General features: G+C 48.3%; 1 protein-coding gene across 1 annotated transcript; it reads left to right on the top strand.

The window, feature by feature from the left end:
* The first annotated feature begins 465 nt into the window (after positions 1 to 465).
* Positions 466 to 13,556, top strand: LOC135818503 (cyclin-dependent kinase 11B-like). The gene is made up of 12 exons (XM_065331889.1): positions 466 to 602; positions 3,528 to 3,953; positions 4,703 to 4,824; positions 5,638 to 5,743; positions 6,482 to 6,603; positions 7,216 to 7,323; positions 7,745 to 7,861; positions 9,212 to 9,274; positions 10,879 to 10,967; positions 11,408 to 11,474; positions 11,706 to 11,846; positions 12,114 to 13,556. Exons 2-12 carry the CDS (start codon positions 3,548 to 3,550, stop codon positions 12,135 to 12,137), a joined length of 1,365 nt encoding a protein of 454 aa, XP_065187961.1. The 5' UTR covers positions 466 to 602; positions 3,528 to 3,547; the 3' UTR covers positions 12,138 to 13,556.
* The last annotated feature ends 457 nt before the right edge of the window (positions 13,557 to 14,013 follow it).

Raw genomic sequence — 14,013 nt, 5'->3', positions numbered from 1 at the left:
TATTTATGAGCAAGGAAGCGAAAACTGGGAAGAAGTAGTTCAAGTAGCATGGTATGTAGCTAGGTCGACAGTAGACCTACGAACTACTAGTAGTAGTAGTAGTAGTAGTAGTACAAAGTAGTAGTAGTAAGTGCTACATCAGGATTCAGGGAGTCATCATTATTATCAACGACGATCCCTAGGCTAGGCCCTGGCCGGCCTGGGCTTGGGCTACTACATGACTGTGTACATGGCCATATGCATAATGGCCAGCTGCAGGCTAGGCATGCGTCCGACCACGCGCACTCATACTCCATCACCATGGTCACGTCACTTCGAAGCATGCATGCATGCGCGATATATATGCAGCTACGCGAGCTCGCAGCTCCTGCACTGGAACAATCGGGGATTTTCCCTTCGCAGTTCAAAAAGTCTTTGTCGCAGAACAAAAATCATCCAAATCTCATGTATTGTTGCAGCTGCAGAATATTTTTAGATACAGCGACGTTACCTGTTGAAGTGCCGTGCAGGTATGAGCTCGGTTGCTGGGAGGTTTTCTGGTTCTCGATCGGGTCCTCGAGTCCAACTGTTGTGTGATTACAGGCCAGGAAACTTACTGAGAGGTAAGGACTGTGGAGAGATGGATCGTTGCCATACAGTACTGCCATGAGGTCCAGTGGCTTGCCATGTTAGATTAAAGGGGAAGTTAAGGCAAAAATTAAAATTTCACCAGTTGTAGTCTTCGGGGTGCTGAGTCGAATGGTCGTGGTCCGAGGAAGCTGAGACGCTCCCTTCCTACTTGAATCCCAATCGAACTCGCGCACTTCCACCGAAACTGGGTGACGGCGCCCTACTAGATGGGGATTTGTATGCAAAATGTCACTAAAAGCGCCATTTCGTTCTTATAAAAGCACGGATGACCGCGATTGGCCCATATGTTGTAGTCTTTTGGACGCTGAGTCGACTGGTTTTGGTCCGAAAAGGCTGCGATGCAGCGTTCCTCCTTTATTCCCAATCGAACATGGTTGAAGAAGCGGTCACGTGCTCCTGCGTACACCAGTCACCTGATCACCGTGCCTGCAGGGTACAACTTACTAGCCTGTTTGACCTTTTTTGGGTGCAGTCCTGTCACTCGAGTTGAACCTTGGTGTGAAAGTTGTCGCCTGCTGGCGTGGTGACCAGGTGATTTGGGAACCTAGGAGCACGTGACCACTTGTTCAACCATGTTCGATTGGGAATAAAGGAGGAACGCTGCATCGCAGCCTTTTCGGACCAAAACCAGTCGACTCAGCGTCCAAAAGACTACAACATATGGGCCAATCGCGGTCATCCGTGCTTTTATAAGAACGAAATGGCGCTTTTAGTGACATTTTGCATACAAATCCCCATCTAGTAGGGCGCAGTCACCCAGTTTCGGTGGAAGTGCGCGAGTTCGATTGGGATTCAAGTAGGAAGGGAGCGTCTCAGCTTTCTCGGACCAAGACCATTCGACTCAGCACCCCGAAGACTACAACTGGTGAAATTTTAATTTTTGCCTTAACTTCCCCTTTAACTACATGCACTGCACTGGCATTATTCATAATCAATGCGCTGACGCACTGTGCTGCCTGGGAATAGCATCACTGAATCTGTAATGTAAGCATCCTGAGCTCTCTGAACCTGCCCGATCTACGCAGTAAAACTCCCTGCACACACTGATAGCTTTTCACTACACTGATGATGTTGTTGGTTTGACAGCATGGAACAAGGTGGAGGACACACCGTGTTCGGAAACAGTGACCTTTCTACAAGCGTTCACAACATGTATTAGTATTGCCATGAGTACACAACCCGAAGAGTGTGCAGCTCTGATGTCAGAGCCCTGCGCCGCACGCTCCCTTCATTACGTAGTGAAATGACGATCAAGCTGGCTGGATTTGCTGGATTTGAGTTTCCCACTGTTCAGGACAGGGTCACACATAATTTTTTGACGTTCAAAAGAAATGCCTGTGCACACGGCACCACGCACAAAACTATCCGAAATCTCAGAGAAATACGTACTTGGAAGCTGGAAACCTGCAGCAGATCAATAACGGCACAATGCCCCAGCCGATTCTCCAGTTCGTGGCTACGTAAGGTGGGCAGCTTGCCGAGCAAGAGCCCGTGTGCAGAGTTGCATACTCCTGGGATTACACACACTTGACGTTGAGAGGAATCGAAAGCGTTAATTCCTGCTGTACCTCTGGGTTTCGCTTTTGATTCCTCTGAAGTGTGTGTACTAGGCTCTGTACCTTGGAGTATTGAGCACTGTCACGAGCAACCACAACTCTCTCCGAGTGTACTCCTGGGAGTATGTACTCTTGGTATTCACAGGAGGGTGCAGGCGCGTGCGTCGGTGCCCTTCAAAGGGGGGAGGGGGTTCCGGGGCCTCCCCGGGGAAATTTTCAAAAAATGAAACAAAATCCTGCATTTTGAGCGAGAGAGGGGGGGGGGGGGGTTCCGGGCACCCAGGATTCCATACGGGGCACGCGTCTGGGTGTACCCAGTGTGCTGACAGTGCTCAACACCGCGGAGGCAGAGCGTAACACAGAGCAGAACAACAAGGACAATCAAGGCTGGTTTGCTGCTACTTCAAGTTTTGATTGCGAGAGCATGAAACTTGAAGTAGCAGCAAACAAGCCTTGATTGTCCTTTTTGTTCTGTACTGTTGGTATTCCTATGATCTCATACTTCCTATTCCACATATTGCTGCACTATGTTTCGGTTTGTTAAAACACTTGGAAAAAAACTAGGAAAAAACGTGGCAAGTATTACGCAAACCACCGTTCAAGAAAACGGAGCTTGAGAAACTGCTTCAAACATCCGAACAGTTCACTTTCCTATCTATTTGAACTGCTTTTCTATCTGCGCACCATGATGTTTTGTCTTGTCGCCACGGTGCAGCTCAAGGATTGATTATGCATACATATTTGGTAATGCATGCTAAGTGGATGCTGATATTACTGTCTCTACACATGCAAAGAAGGGAAAAGAATGCTGCCTTGCTGACAACTGTTTCGTTGCCTCTCTATGCACACAGATTATATATGATATGACTGTCCTTCATGTAGTTTTCTGCTCTCTCTCTCTCTGTCCCTCTCTCTCTCTTTCTCTCTCTCTCTCTCTCTCTCTCTCTCTCTCTCTCTCTCTCTCTCTCTCTCTCTCTCTCTCTCTCTCTCTCTCTCTCTCTCTCTCTCTCTTCTCTCTCTCTCTCTCTCCCCCCCCCTCTCTCCCCCCCCCCTCTCTCTCTCTCTCTCTCTCTCTCTCTCTCTCTCTCTCTCTCTCTCTCTCTCTCTCTCTCTCTCCCCCCTCTCTCCCCCCCTCTCTCTCTCTCTCTCTCTCTCTCTCTCTCTCTCTCTCTCTCTCTCTCTCTCTCTCTCTCTCTCTCTCTCTCTCTCTCTCTCTCTCTCTCTCTCTCCCCCCCTCTCTCCGCCCCTCTCTCTCTCTCTCTCTCTCTCTCTCTCTCTCTCTCTCTCTCTCTCTCTCTCTCTCTCTCTCTCTCTCCCTTTCTCCTTTGTCCCTGTTTGCAGTGTAACTGCTATAACTATCAATGGGGGACTCTGAGCGCATCGTGCTTACCAGCCTAGCCGGGTACGGTGCTTGGGACCAGCCAGTGCCCGCTGCAAGGCGTGCCGGCGATTCCCGGCACGTCCGGCCACCAGGTGTCAAGCGGGTGCGGTCAGAGGCCGACTGCCCCGATGCAAAGCGCCGGGCATCGCACTACGGTGACGTCGAATCGCGGCAGCATTGCACGGGCAGCCCTACTGCTACCTCCACCGTCACCACGACTGCACGTGATGACACCAGCAGGCACCGCCACGACAACAACAACTCTTTGCACTGGTCATGCAGTACTGGCGAGCGGCCTTGTCGAAGTGTCAACGAGTACGAATGCCTGAATCGCATCGAAGAGGGAACGTACGGTGTCGTATTCCGGGGACGAGAGCGAGCTACTGGTAAGTACGTACCATCAGTCAGTTTAAAATCACCGGCCCACTGGTACTAAGGTACTCTAAAACCTGGAAATTTCGGATTTTGTCGCTTTCGTTGACTGTATAAGATCTGGTTATGTTGGTGGACAGTTAGTCATAACTCGTAACATTTTGTCCTTCTCCTTCTTTTATCATAATTTTCGGTGGTGTAATATTTTCGGTATTTCCCCAGATCAACGGTTCGGTAGCGCGAAATTTTCGGCAAAACAGTTTTCCAGATCCAAAAATGCCCTTTGCACAACGTGTAGCATGGCATGGTTGAATTTAGGTCGCATTTTATTTTATGTAAAATTACCTGTACCAAAGTTGCCGAAGAAAAATCTGCACCGAAATTTTCTGGTTGTACAGTACATGTTCTGTCAGATATTTTTTAGGGGCCTTACCTCAATCACCAAACTGTATTCCCCGAATATAAGTCGCACCTTTTTACACTAAAATTCAAGGGTAAAAAGGGGGATGCGACTTACAATCAAGCATGACTTACTATGTAGTGACGTGAATGTATCCAAACTGGCTCAAACCTGAAAACGGGATTGCGACTTACAATCAAGTGCGACTTATAATCGGGGAAATACAGTAGTAGGGCTTAAAAGTGATGATGTCAAAGGTAAGAAAAATATCAAGAATATAGCGACTTGTTTTAGCTTCGAGTTTCACCGTAAATGGTTATCGTCTGACAACAAAGATTGCCGGCGTGTGTGTGTTTTGGTCAGGTGCCATTGTTGCACTAAAGAGGATCAAAGTGGAGCAGGAACGCAACGGCTTTCCCAGCACCGCCCTGCGTGAAGTGAGCATTCTGCTGGGACTACGACATGCTAACATTGTGCAGGTCAAGGTAAGTAGCTTTTTGGAGTTAATTATTAGAAGTTGGTAACGGCATGCATCAGTTGCGAGGCGAGATGCTAATTTGTAGTGTGGAAAGCATGTACCGGTACATGTCGTAATGTATTTTCCAGTGTGTAAGCCACAGCAGAGTTTAGGCTGCACGCCGCCCCCACCCCTTTTTCGGGCCCAAATGTCATATTTTTGTTGACATTCGGAGTATAAGCTGCACATCTGATTTTGAATTTTTGGGTCCCCGTACATACTAGACATTACAAATGGTTTAAAAAACAGTTTAAAAGAAGCACGACTGAAGTCACATATTGTAGTCCAGCAACAATTTTTCGGTTTTCCTTCACTCTGAACTGACATGTATAAGCTTTATGCTAGTGCAATGATGGATTGCGCTACATGAAAAGCTATCGAATGACACCATATATACGATATATGCATGGAGTGCGACAGTGCTGATTCATTCGCATCCAGCCTTCGAGGTCCACAGGGGCGATTTCAGGTTTTTTCTGCATTTTAAAGTGCAACTAACACCCATAAAATACAGTTAGCAATGGTCTGGAGCCCTGACTCCCACCACAAGATCTGAATGTCTTACATGTCTATTTCCATTCTCTTTCATTGTCTTGTTGCTGCTACTGTTTCTACTGCTGCTGCTGCTGCTGCTGCTGCTATTGTTGCTGCTGTTGCTGCTGTTGTTGCTGCTGTTGCTGCTGTTGTTACTGCTGCTGCTACTGCTGTTGCTGCTGCTGCTGCTATTGTTGCTGATTTTGCTGCTACTGCTTTTGGTGCTACTGCTGCTACTGCTGAGCAGGAGGTCGTGGTGAGTGCTGATCCGGTGAAGGTCTTTCTGGTGATGGAGTATGTGGAGCATGACCTGAAGACTCTGAGCAACTCAATGCGAGATGGCTTCCTCATGGGTGAGCACTGAGCAACGACAGTCATCGTTTATCCTTGTAACAGTCTTTTGGTGGTGGAGATCGGTGTCTTCACGGTTTTTGACGTCTTAGTGAGATGAGTCAGTCAAGTGAGAATTCAAGTCGGCAGGAAAACCGTGAGCTCCCATGTAGGGAGCAACATATTCTTCCCCTTCAAATAGAAAGTATATGAATCCTGAAACCAACAAAGGTGGCAGGTACAACATAGTCATTACGCATTCAAGTATCCGAGCCTGTTGGCCACAGTCCCAACACTATCTGGCATAAATGTATCCACCAACCGTTCACTCTCCTCGAAACAAGCACAGTGATGTACTGGTATGCTTGATTCAATTCACCCATGGCTGATAGATGCATGTTTATTGTTTGCACGGTACAACAGTGGAGCAAGGCTAGCTTGGTGCAACTCCTCTCAGTTTCGTGCTCAGTGCATCTCTCGGGTGCAGCAACGGGCGCGGCGCCGAGGCAAACGTGAGCACGAAACTCAGAGACCTAGTGCGGCGTACGGTTTAGCGGGGCTGCTATGCATCCAAGGTCTAATGACTTGGATGACTTAGCATGAGCAGGGTACCGACAAAACATGTACACGTACATGTAGTGTATATTGTGTGCACATTATGCTGGTGTACACTTCCGCTCATTCTTGACCCTTCTCCTCGTAGATTTTCCGTTGCTTGAAACCTGGTTTACCATACCGTTGCTTTTGTTTTCCTTGCGCAGGCGAGATCAAGACATTGATGCTGCAGTTGCTCAGTGCAGTGGCGTATCTGCACGACAACTGGGTCATGCATCGCGATCTGAAGCCCTCCAATCTGCTACTCAGTCACAAGGGCGTGCTCAAGGTGAGCTACCGAGGGTGTTGTCATTCAGAATACCGTTACCCCACCCCACCTGTGGTGATCGTTCCTCTATTGATACTTGGACAACCTTTGCCGGGGGTGTGAGGTGTCATCAGTGAACGGTGCACAGTCGTCCCTCTCTAATCCGGCACCCTTTGCAACAGCGTTTTCTGCTGGATAAACCAGGGTGCTGGATTATCAAATCCTGCCCTCCAACCCGGCCCACATGTTAACATACATGTTTGTGTCGTGCGTCAAAACATAGGGATTTTCTGTGTCAATCCAAGTACTTTGTGGAATGCATGTCTTTTTAGGAATATCCTATGTACTGGCTTAGGATACTCTCAAGTGTATGTTACATGTGTTGGGTATGTTACAATGGTCCCTGACAGTATGCGATGTACAACTGCTGGATTAGAAAATCAAATTATGTACAGTTTGAGTGATTTGTTGCAGAAAATCGCTGCTGGAGGCGGAATTCAAGTGCCGGATTAAAGCGTAGAAAATGAACTGAAAAAATCCGTTTTGCCAGAAAGTGTGCTGGTTTGCAAGGGTGCTGGATAAACAAGTGCCGGATTAGAGAGGGACGACTGTATTCCTATTTGCTTCACGCAGGTCGGGGACTTTGGCTTGGCCAGGGAGTACTGCAACCCACCCAAAGCCTACACGCCTGTTGTCTGCACCCTGTGGTATCGTGCGCCGGAGGTCCTGCTTGGTGATGAGGTCAGTTGAATCTGTGTTGTGTGTTTCTGTGGAACTTGGACTTGCACCAAGATCACCAATGTGTGAAAGACTACCCTACCACTCCCTTCTGCGGGGTTCTCTCTGATTTCTTGTGTGTGCGTATGTGTGTGTGTGTGTGTGTGTGTGTGTGTGTGTGTGTGTGTGTGTGTGTGTGTGTGTGTGTGTGTGTGTGTGTGTGTGTGTGTGAATTCATCAGCCTTGCAAGCTGTTGAATGGTGTAATCCCAGCACAAGTTGCTATGTCTAACATAGCTGTTCGCTATCATCGCTTCCGCGATGGGCATGTCTGAGGTGTGTGTGTGTGTGTGTGTGTGCGTGTGTGCGTATGTGCGTGTGTGCGTGTGCATGCACGTGTGCGCGTGTGTGTATGCGTGCACGCACGCATGTGTGGTGCGTTGCAGATGTACACAACAGCAATTGACGTGTGGTCAGTCGGCAGCATATTTGCCGAGCTGGTGCAGAAGCGCCCGCTTTTCGAAGGCTCGTCGCAAATAACGCAGATCCAGCAAATATTCAAGGTGAGCCTGTGTTAACTACAATCGTGGCCAATGTAATGTTAGTGAGTATAATACATATCAGCCAAAGAAATCCGACCCACGGGTCATATAATTAGGGGTCAAACGGGTGTACCTTTAACTAACGAACGGGTAATTTTCTTACCGGGCGGGTTAACGGGTACCCTTTAGCAGCCATGTTTAATTTTTACGCATTTTTACATACATGTAAATCATTATTTTAATTCATCTGGTCTCATGTTGCATTTTGATATCACATTGTGATTCGCAAATTGATTTGTGTCTGATAGTTGCAGAGGTAGACCTACTACTGTACGTGCGAAAATGCAACAACAATGCAGACATCCAGGGTAGAGTTGTAAATAATTGACTCCCGCCGGGAATGCGCGATCCCAGCGGTGTTGTTCCGTGCTGACTGGATCATCGAAATCCAAACGAGTACCCTTTTACTAACGGTACCAGAGATTAACGGGCGGGTACCCGGGTACCCGGAACACCCCTTTGACCCCTACATATAATTATAGCTCACGGGTCGGACTTCTTTGGCCACGGCTATATTTAAAATCACATCAAGTCCAAAGATGTGTTACACCTACTAACTTCTGCATGCCCATGTGGTGTGTCCCGCTTTCCCTCTCAAACAATTTCCAATCCTCTGCTTGAGAATTCTCTGCCTGTCCATGTAGCCTTGTAGGGCTAGTCATTCCACAAGCGCTCACACAACCTTCGGTGTCAGCGAAGCCATGTCACTCACGCTTCCTTCACAGTTAACTGAACACCTAGTAAAGGAAGAATAAATAATAATTTGATAACCGCAATCAATAAAATTAGCTGAACCGACATTTTTTTTGCTAATTTTATTGATTGCGGTTATAAAATTATTGTCTCCTCGCCGTTTGTTTAAATAAATATTAATAACACATGTGAACGGTTGGAACCCTCCGTGTGGGAACCGAGCATACCCGTATCCATGTACAATGACTATGTAGTCATAGTTCCTGCAAGGGAGTGGTAAAATAGCGGCATTTTAATACTCTCTTGTTTCTGTTTCCCACAGTTATTTGGGAACTCGTGGCCTTGGGGCGAGGGTAGCGTGTATGCAATAAATGGGATTTTCGGTCTTTGACCACTTTGTGGTGGGTCTGGTCTACTCCCCTTCCACCCCTTTAGGAGCTGCATCTGTGCCTTGATCCTCGATGGTGGCATGGTGGCATGGTGGCGGCGTTCCTACGGATGCGGAGAACTAGGTATAACCAAGTCTCATGCGAACTGTTCAATTTTTTTGTTCCTGCCTGTGTGCTCGTTGACTGATTCGCCTTCGTATTGTTTTTCTGTGTGCCACTACATCTGTAGTTGCTGGGAACGCCGAGCGAAAAGATCTGGCCAGGTTGGAGCAACCTACGAATTGTGAAGACCGTAAGTCCTCAATTCGAACTGAAATGTCACACTGATACGGTCAACCTTACGAATAACGACCCTCAGTCATGCATGAGAAAAATGCTTCAGGGGAAATGGGTCTTGTGCCGTGATGTCTGCGCTCCACAGAGGCAGAGTCCAGTGTTTGAACCATGGAGTAGTAAAAACACCACTCCCTGAGTAGTAAAAACACCACTCCCTGAGTAGTAAAAACACCACTCCCTGAGTAGTACAATACTACAGTACTGTCGGACGCCGAAGAACTGGGGGGGGGGGGGGGGGGGGGGTCAGGGTTCTAGCCTAGCCCGTTCTTATTTTTAGCGAACACAGCGGTTTCGTTCTTATTCGATGGTACAATTTTACATGTACATTTATGCAGAGTTGTACGTCCGAGTGTGCATTATAGTGTACATGACGGTTTCCGTTCTTATCTGCAAAACATCCAGCCTAGACCGTTCTTAAAAATTGATGAAATTCTGGCCTGGCCGTTCTTCGGCGCCCGACAGTACTGTACTCTCTAGTTGAACAGTGCTCAGCATGACCTCTGTATAATGCATACATTCCCACCATGTAGTAGTAAGCAACCAAACATTTTCATAGGGTTTGCGAGCAGCTTCCACTCATGGCGAGTGAATGTGTCTATAGAGCTCTTGTCCATGGGCTGTTATTATCATCTCAATGCTTATGCAGGGGCGTTGGAAGGTAATTTAGTGTGGTACTGTCTGCCATCTGAAGTACAATTTACTTGTGGGGGAGGGGTGGCTGAGCCGAAAATTTTCAAAATTCAGAGCCCAGATCTGTGCATTTCATTGATTCACAGGGCACCGGGGGGCAAAGAGTGGTAACGGTCAATACCGTAGTGACCGTACCGTGTGCGCCGCCCCTGTTATGGTAGCCCTGAGTTAGTGGCATTGAATCTCGCTTTCTTAAAACTTTTGACCGTTGTTGACATGCACTCAAGTACTGTACTACACTGCAGTATTGTTTGCTTTTCAAAATTGTGTTTTTTTTTCAAGAACAATTTGGCTAGCCTTGACTTTGTTCGGCATATACTATATTAGTATGCAATTATACTTGGTCCTGCTTGTCAAGTATGTCAAGTAGTGCTACCAGTACATGCAAACCTCACAAGCGAATAGTATGTACCACAAACATGTGGACATGCCACGACCCTATCACCTTGTTAGCCACTCTTCTTGCCACCCTCTCACCGTCGTCATCGTTGGTTGAGAGTATAGCTGTACAGTTAGGCGAGAAGGCAGAACTGCCCATGTGTCTGGTGGGGTAGAGTCAAATCAAACAAAACGCCGAGTAAGTGAGTGACGATGGCTGTCAGGTAGTGTATTTGCCGTATTTTCGGCAATACATGTACTGGCCGAGGCGCTTAGTAGTTCGCGAGCCCTAAAACTTCACCCAATTTGAACAAGATCCACACAAAAGCCCCTGAAATGACGTGGCACTGATTTCAGGCAGGCGGTAATAAAAGACCGGCGCTACTTTCCAAAAACACAGTGTCGTGTGTAACCCGTTCCTACTGTACTGACGTGCATGTCAGCCAAGAATCTCTGTGTCGTTTTGCCTCTCACACTCCTGCTTTTCCCCAGGTGACGTTTGCCGTTGAGCCGTACAATCGTCTGACCTCGAAGGCATCGCTTGCCAAGCTCTCGCAGAGCGGTTTTAAGTTGCTCAACCAGTGAGAATTCTGCCATTGACTGTGATAGTGTATTGGCTGTCAAGGGCGTAGCTCGTAAATCTGTGCTGTGGTGACCAAGTACTGGCACACCGTCTGTTTTTGTTTTTTGTTTTGTTTATATTTTACAAAATACACCATTTTACGGCACAAAGCAGCAAGGCAGCAATGAGACAAGTCGTATGGAATGGCAGGAGCGGGGGAGAGGCAGGGGCAGCTTTGTCGACTGTGTAAACTTAGTTATGTACATGTAGCACCTATGACGGCGGCCGTTTGTTGGTGCGGTGAGCGGACAATGCTGACTACACACAGGCTACGCACCTGGGCCTGGCTGTGTTCTGTGTCTTGCTTGGTGCTTTGGACGTGAACTTGCCCGCAGTCTGGCATCTCCAGCAATGAGTAGTGGAGTCCGCGTTGGTGTGCTTTCTTTGCCTTGTTTCCAGCTTGCTGACGTATGATCCACGCAAGCGCGCCACTGCCAAGGAGGCACTCAGCTCCGAGTTCTTTGAGGTGAGACTGGGCGCGCGCGTGCATGCGTGGGAAGCCACTCTATGGGCACAGGATGGGCGTGTGCTCGTGTTGGGCTCAACTTGGTAGCACTGTTTTGTGCCAGCTCTTGAATGCTGGAGAAAGCTTTCATTTCCTTGTTTGACTTCTCTGCACCTGTCTCTTCACCTGTTCACCCATCCAACGCTGGATGTTTGTCAAGGTTTGTTTCTATCCCCTCCTGCTCATGTACAGGAATCGCCTCTTCCTGTCGACTCGTCGCTGTTCCCGACTTGGCCAGCCAAGTCAGAGCTGGCCAAGGGCGTGTATCGCTCGGGGAGCCCCGGCAGATCGCAAGGTCGCAACCAGTCTATGCCACAAGCGGCTGGTTCTACGGTAAGTTAGTGTTGTACGGGGCCACTCACCAGCACCTATGCATGTACTACTACAATCTACCTAGTTGGTCCGTGTGGTACTGCGTCAAATGATCTAGTTCGGACAAACGATGCAAGGCAGCCTCCCCGGACCAAGATCATTCGACCCGGCACCCTAAACTCTACAGGCTGACGGTTTTTTTTTAAATCTGTGTGTGGGTCCCCTTTATGGTTCCTCTTTCTGTCCTTTAATAGTCTCTAAACTCTGGTGTTCTGTATCCTCTTGCAGGATTCTCGCTTTAGATTCAAGTAACAGCATCAGCTGGATGATGGTGTGCAGTCATATGGATATGTTACCACCCAAGATCACTACAGGCTTTGCTCCACCTTCATACTCCGTATCCGCCCGCCATCTGGAATTCATCCTACGCTGGCCTATGACATCAGTGCCGTGCAAACGCTCAATGGCGAGAACTAATTTGCCACCGGAGATGACATCGTGCCGAGCGTGTGGAGTTGCCATGGCAAGACCTGGGCATGTTTAGACCATGGCTTAACATGGCCTGCAACATGATGGGCCATCTAGCGTGTATCTGCGATGTGTTCGGTTTGGAATGTACCAGTGGTCATGGGCATGCCTCGTATTGTTCCAAAGTACAATTGTACTGATATGATAAAGTTCCAAGTGCTGATATGTCCTCGCGCACCTGAAAGGCTCTCCACGTCCACACCGACTTTTCGTGAAAGCCCCGGCACGCTGCTGCTGACACTGCTGAACAGAATACATGCAGACCTGTGTGCACCCCTGTGCTATGCCTGCAACAGGGACATTCCATTGAGGTAGCTGTGTTGGCCGTCCATGCCATAATACCATCCCAACAGTGAGTGCTTCCTACTCGTACGGTGTCAGGCGTCGCTGCAAGTCCAGTGCGTGTTGTTGGTATGCCCAGCGTGCTCTGCTCGTCCTCAGGTTACAGTATTAGTTGGCGACACATGCACAGTTGGTAGCGATGAGCTTGTCCAGCTGCATGCTTCCACCAGCTTCGGTCGGTGCGTGACGTGCCCAAGACGGTATATCTACAGTCACATCCAGTAACAGTGTTTGTGCACGTGTGAAGATGCTGCAGGGCATCCGTACGTTGTGCAGGTGCTGCAGTGCATCCGTACGTTGTGCAGGGGCACTTGTGTATACTATCACTCAGTCATGCACTCTGCTGGCACCGGAAAACCTGTACTGCCCCCAGTCACTGGTATCCTACGACTGCCCCTGCTTAGTCCAGTGAGTGCAGGGCAATTGTGTGGAGTAAGCCGTGCACACTGCTGGCATATGGATTGAAAAGAACCTGTGCTGCGCTCAATGATCACATGCAGTCACTGACAACGGCATTCTGCTTTGTCTATCCAGTGCAGATTACCATCAGGAAGCCTACCCCCCCCCCCCCCCTCTTTCTCTCTCCCTTGCAGGAGGTTGTTTTGCTGTACAAGTACTAGGAGTAGCAGAGCTCACTTATAGTGTAGATATACCTGCTTACAAACGCAGCATTGCCTCTAATAGTTTATGCCACTGATATGCTTTTGCCTTCAATTTGGCGCTATTATGAAGTCATCGCCGATGTTGTTCTCGCTCTCTGTGCGTCTATCACTTTGCATTGTCCTCGAGAGTCTGGACAGCGTCACTATGGTTTTGTGTGAACAGTGAAATGCTTGCTTGCCGTATGAAGGTGCACAGTAAGACCTGTCAAATGTGACCACTCTGATAAGGCGTGCGGTGGACACCTGTACCAGTCTTAGCCGTGGGCAGAGGACCACTACTACCAGGACCAAGGGGTGCTTTTGGATTGCACAGGAGCATCTTTCTCACACTGGTCATGGGTCCGTATTAATTTTATTCCTGATCGAGAACAGGGAGTAGTGCAATGCCTACGGTAGTACGACTCCCTGATCGAGAATATGCAGAGCTTAGATTATGTAGAGTATTCTACCGCCCGATGGTATGCGGATCAAGGCTGTGGCTGACTGCAATGTATGCGCAGGAGTTCTATTACTACCCAATGGAGTTACTCACTCTGATCATGGTGATGGGCTATGCACTAGTCTATAGCTCTGGAGATACATGATGGTGATGCTGCCTAACTTGTCATTAATTTTGTGAAAAAAAGAAAGAAAGAATGGGTATCTTCGAAAGTAAA

The sequence above is a fragment of the Sycon ciliatum genome, chromosome 5 (assembly GCF_964019385.1).
Source record: "Sycon ciliatum chromosome 5, ocSycCili1.1, whole genome shotgun sequence".
Taxonomy (NCBI): Eukaryota; Metazoa; Porifera; class Calcarea; order Leucosolenida; family Sycettidae; genus Sycon; species Sycon ciliatum.
Note: the sequence above shows the minus strand (reverse complement) of the source record. Positions and strands in the feature narration are given on the sequence as shown.

Coding starts and splice junctions, on each gene's coding strand:
- LOC135818503 (XM_065331889.1), top strand. CDS start 3,548: ATGGGGGACTCTGAGCGCATCGTGCTTACCAGCCTAGCCGGGTACGGT. Junction 7,862..9,211: donor AGATCCAGCAAATATTCAAG/GTGAGCCTGTGT, acceptor CTACATCTGTAG/TTGCTGGGAACGCCGAGCGA. Junction 9,275..10,878: donor ACCTACGAATTGTGAAGACC/GTAAGTCCTCAA, acceptor GCTTTTCCCCAG/GTGACGTTTGCCGTTGAGCC.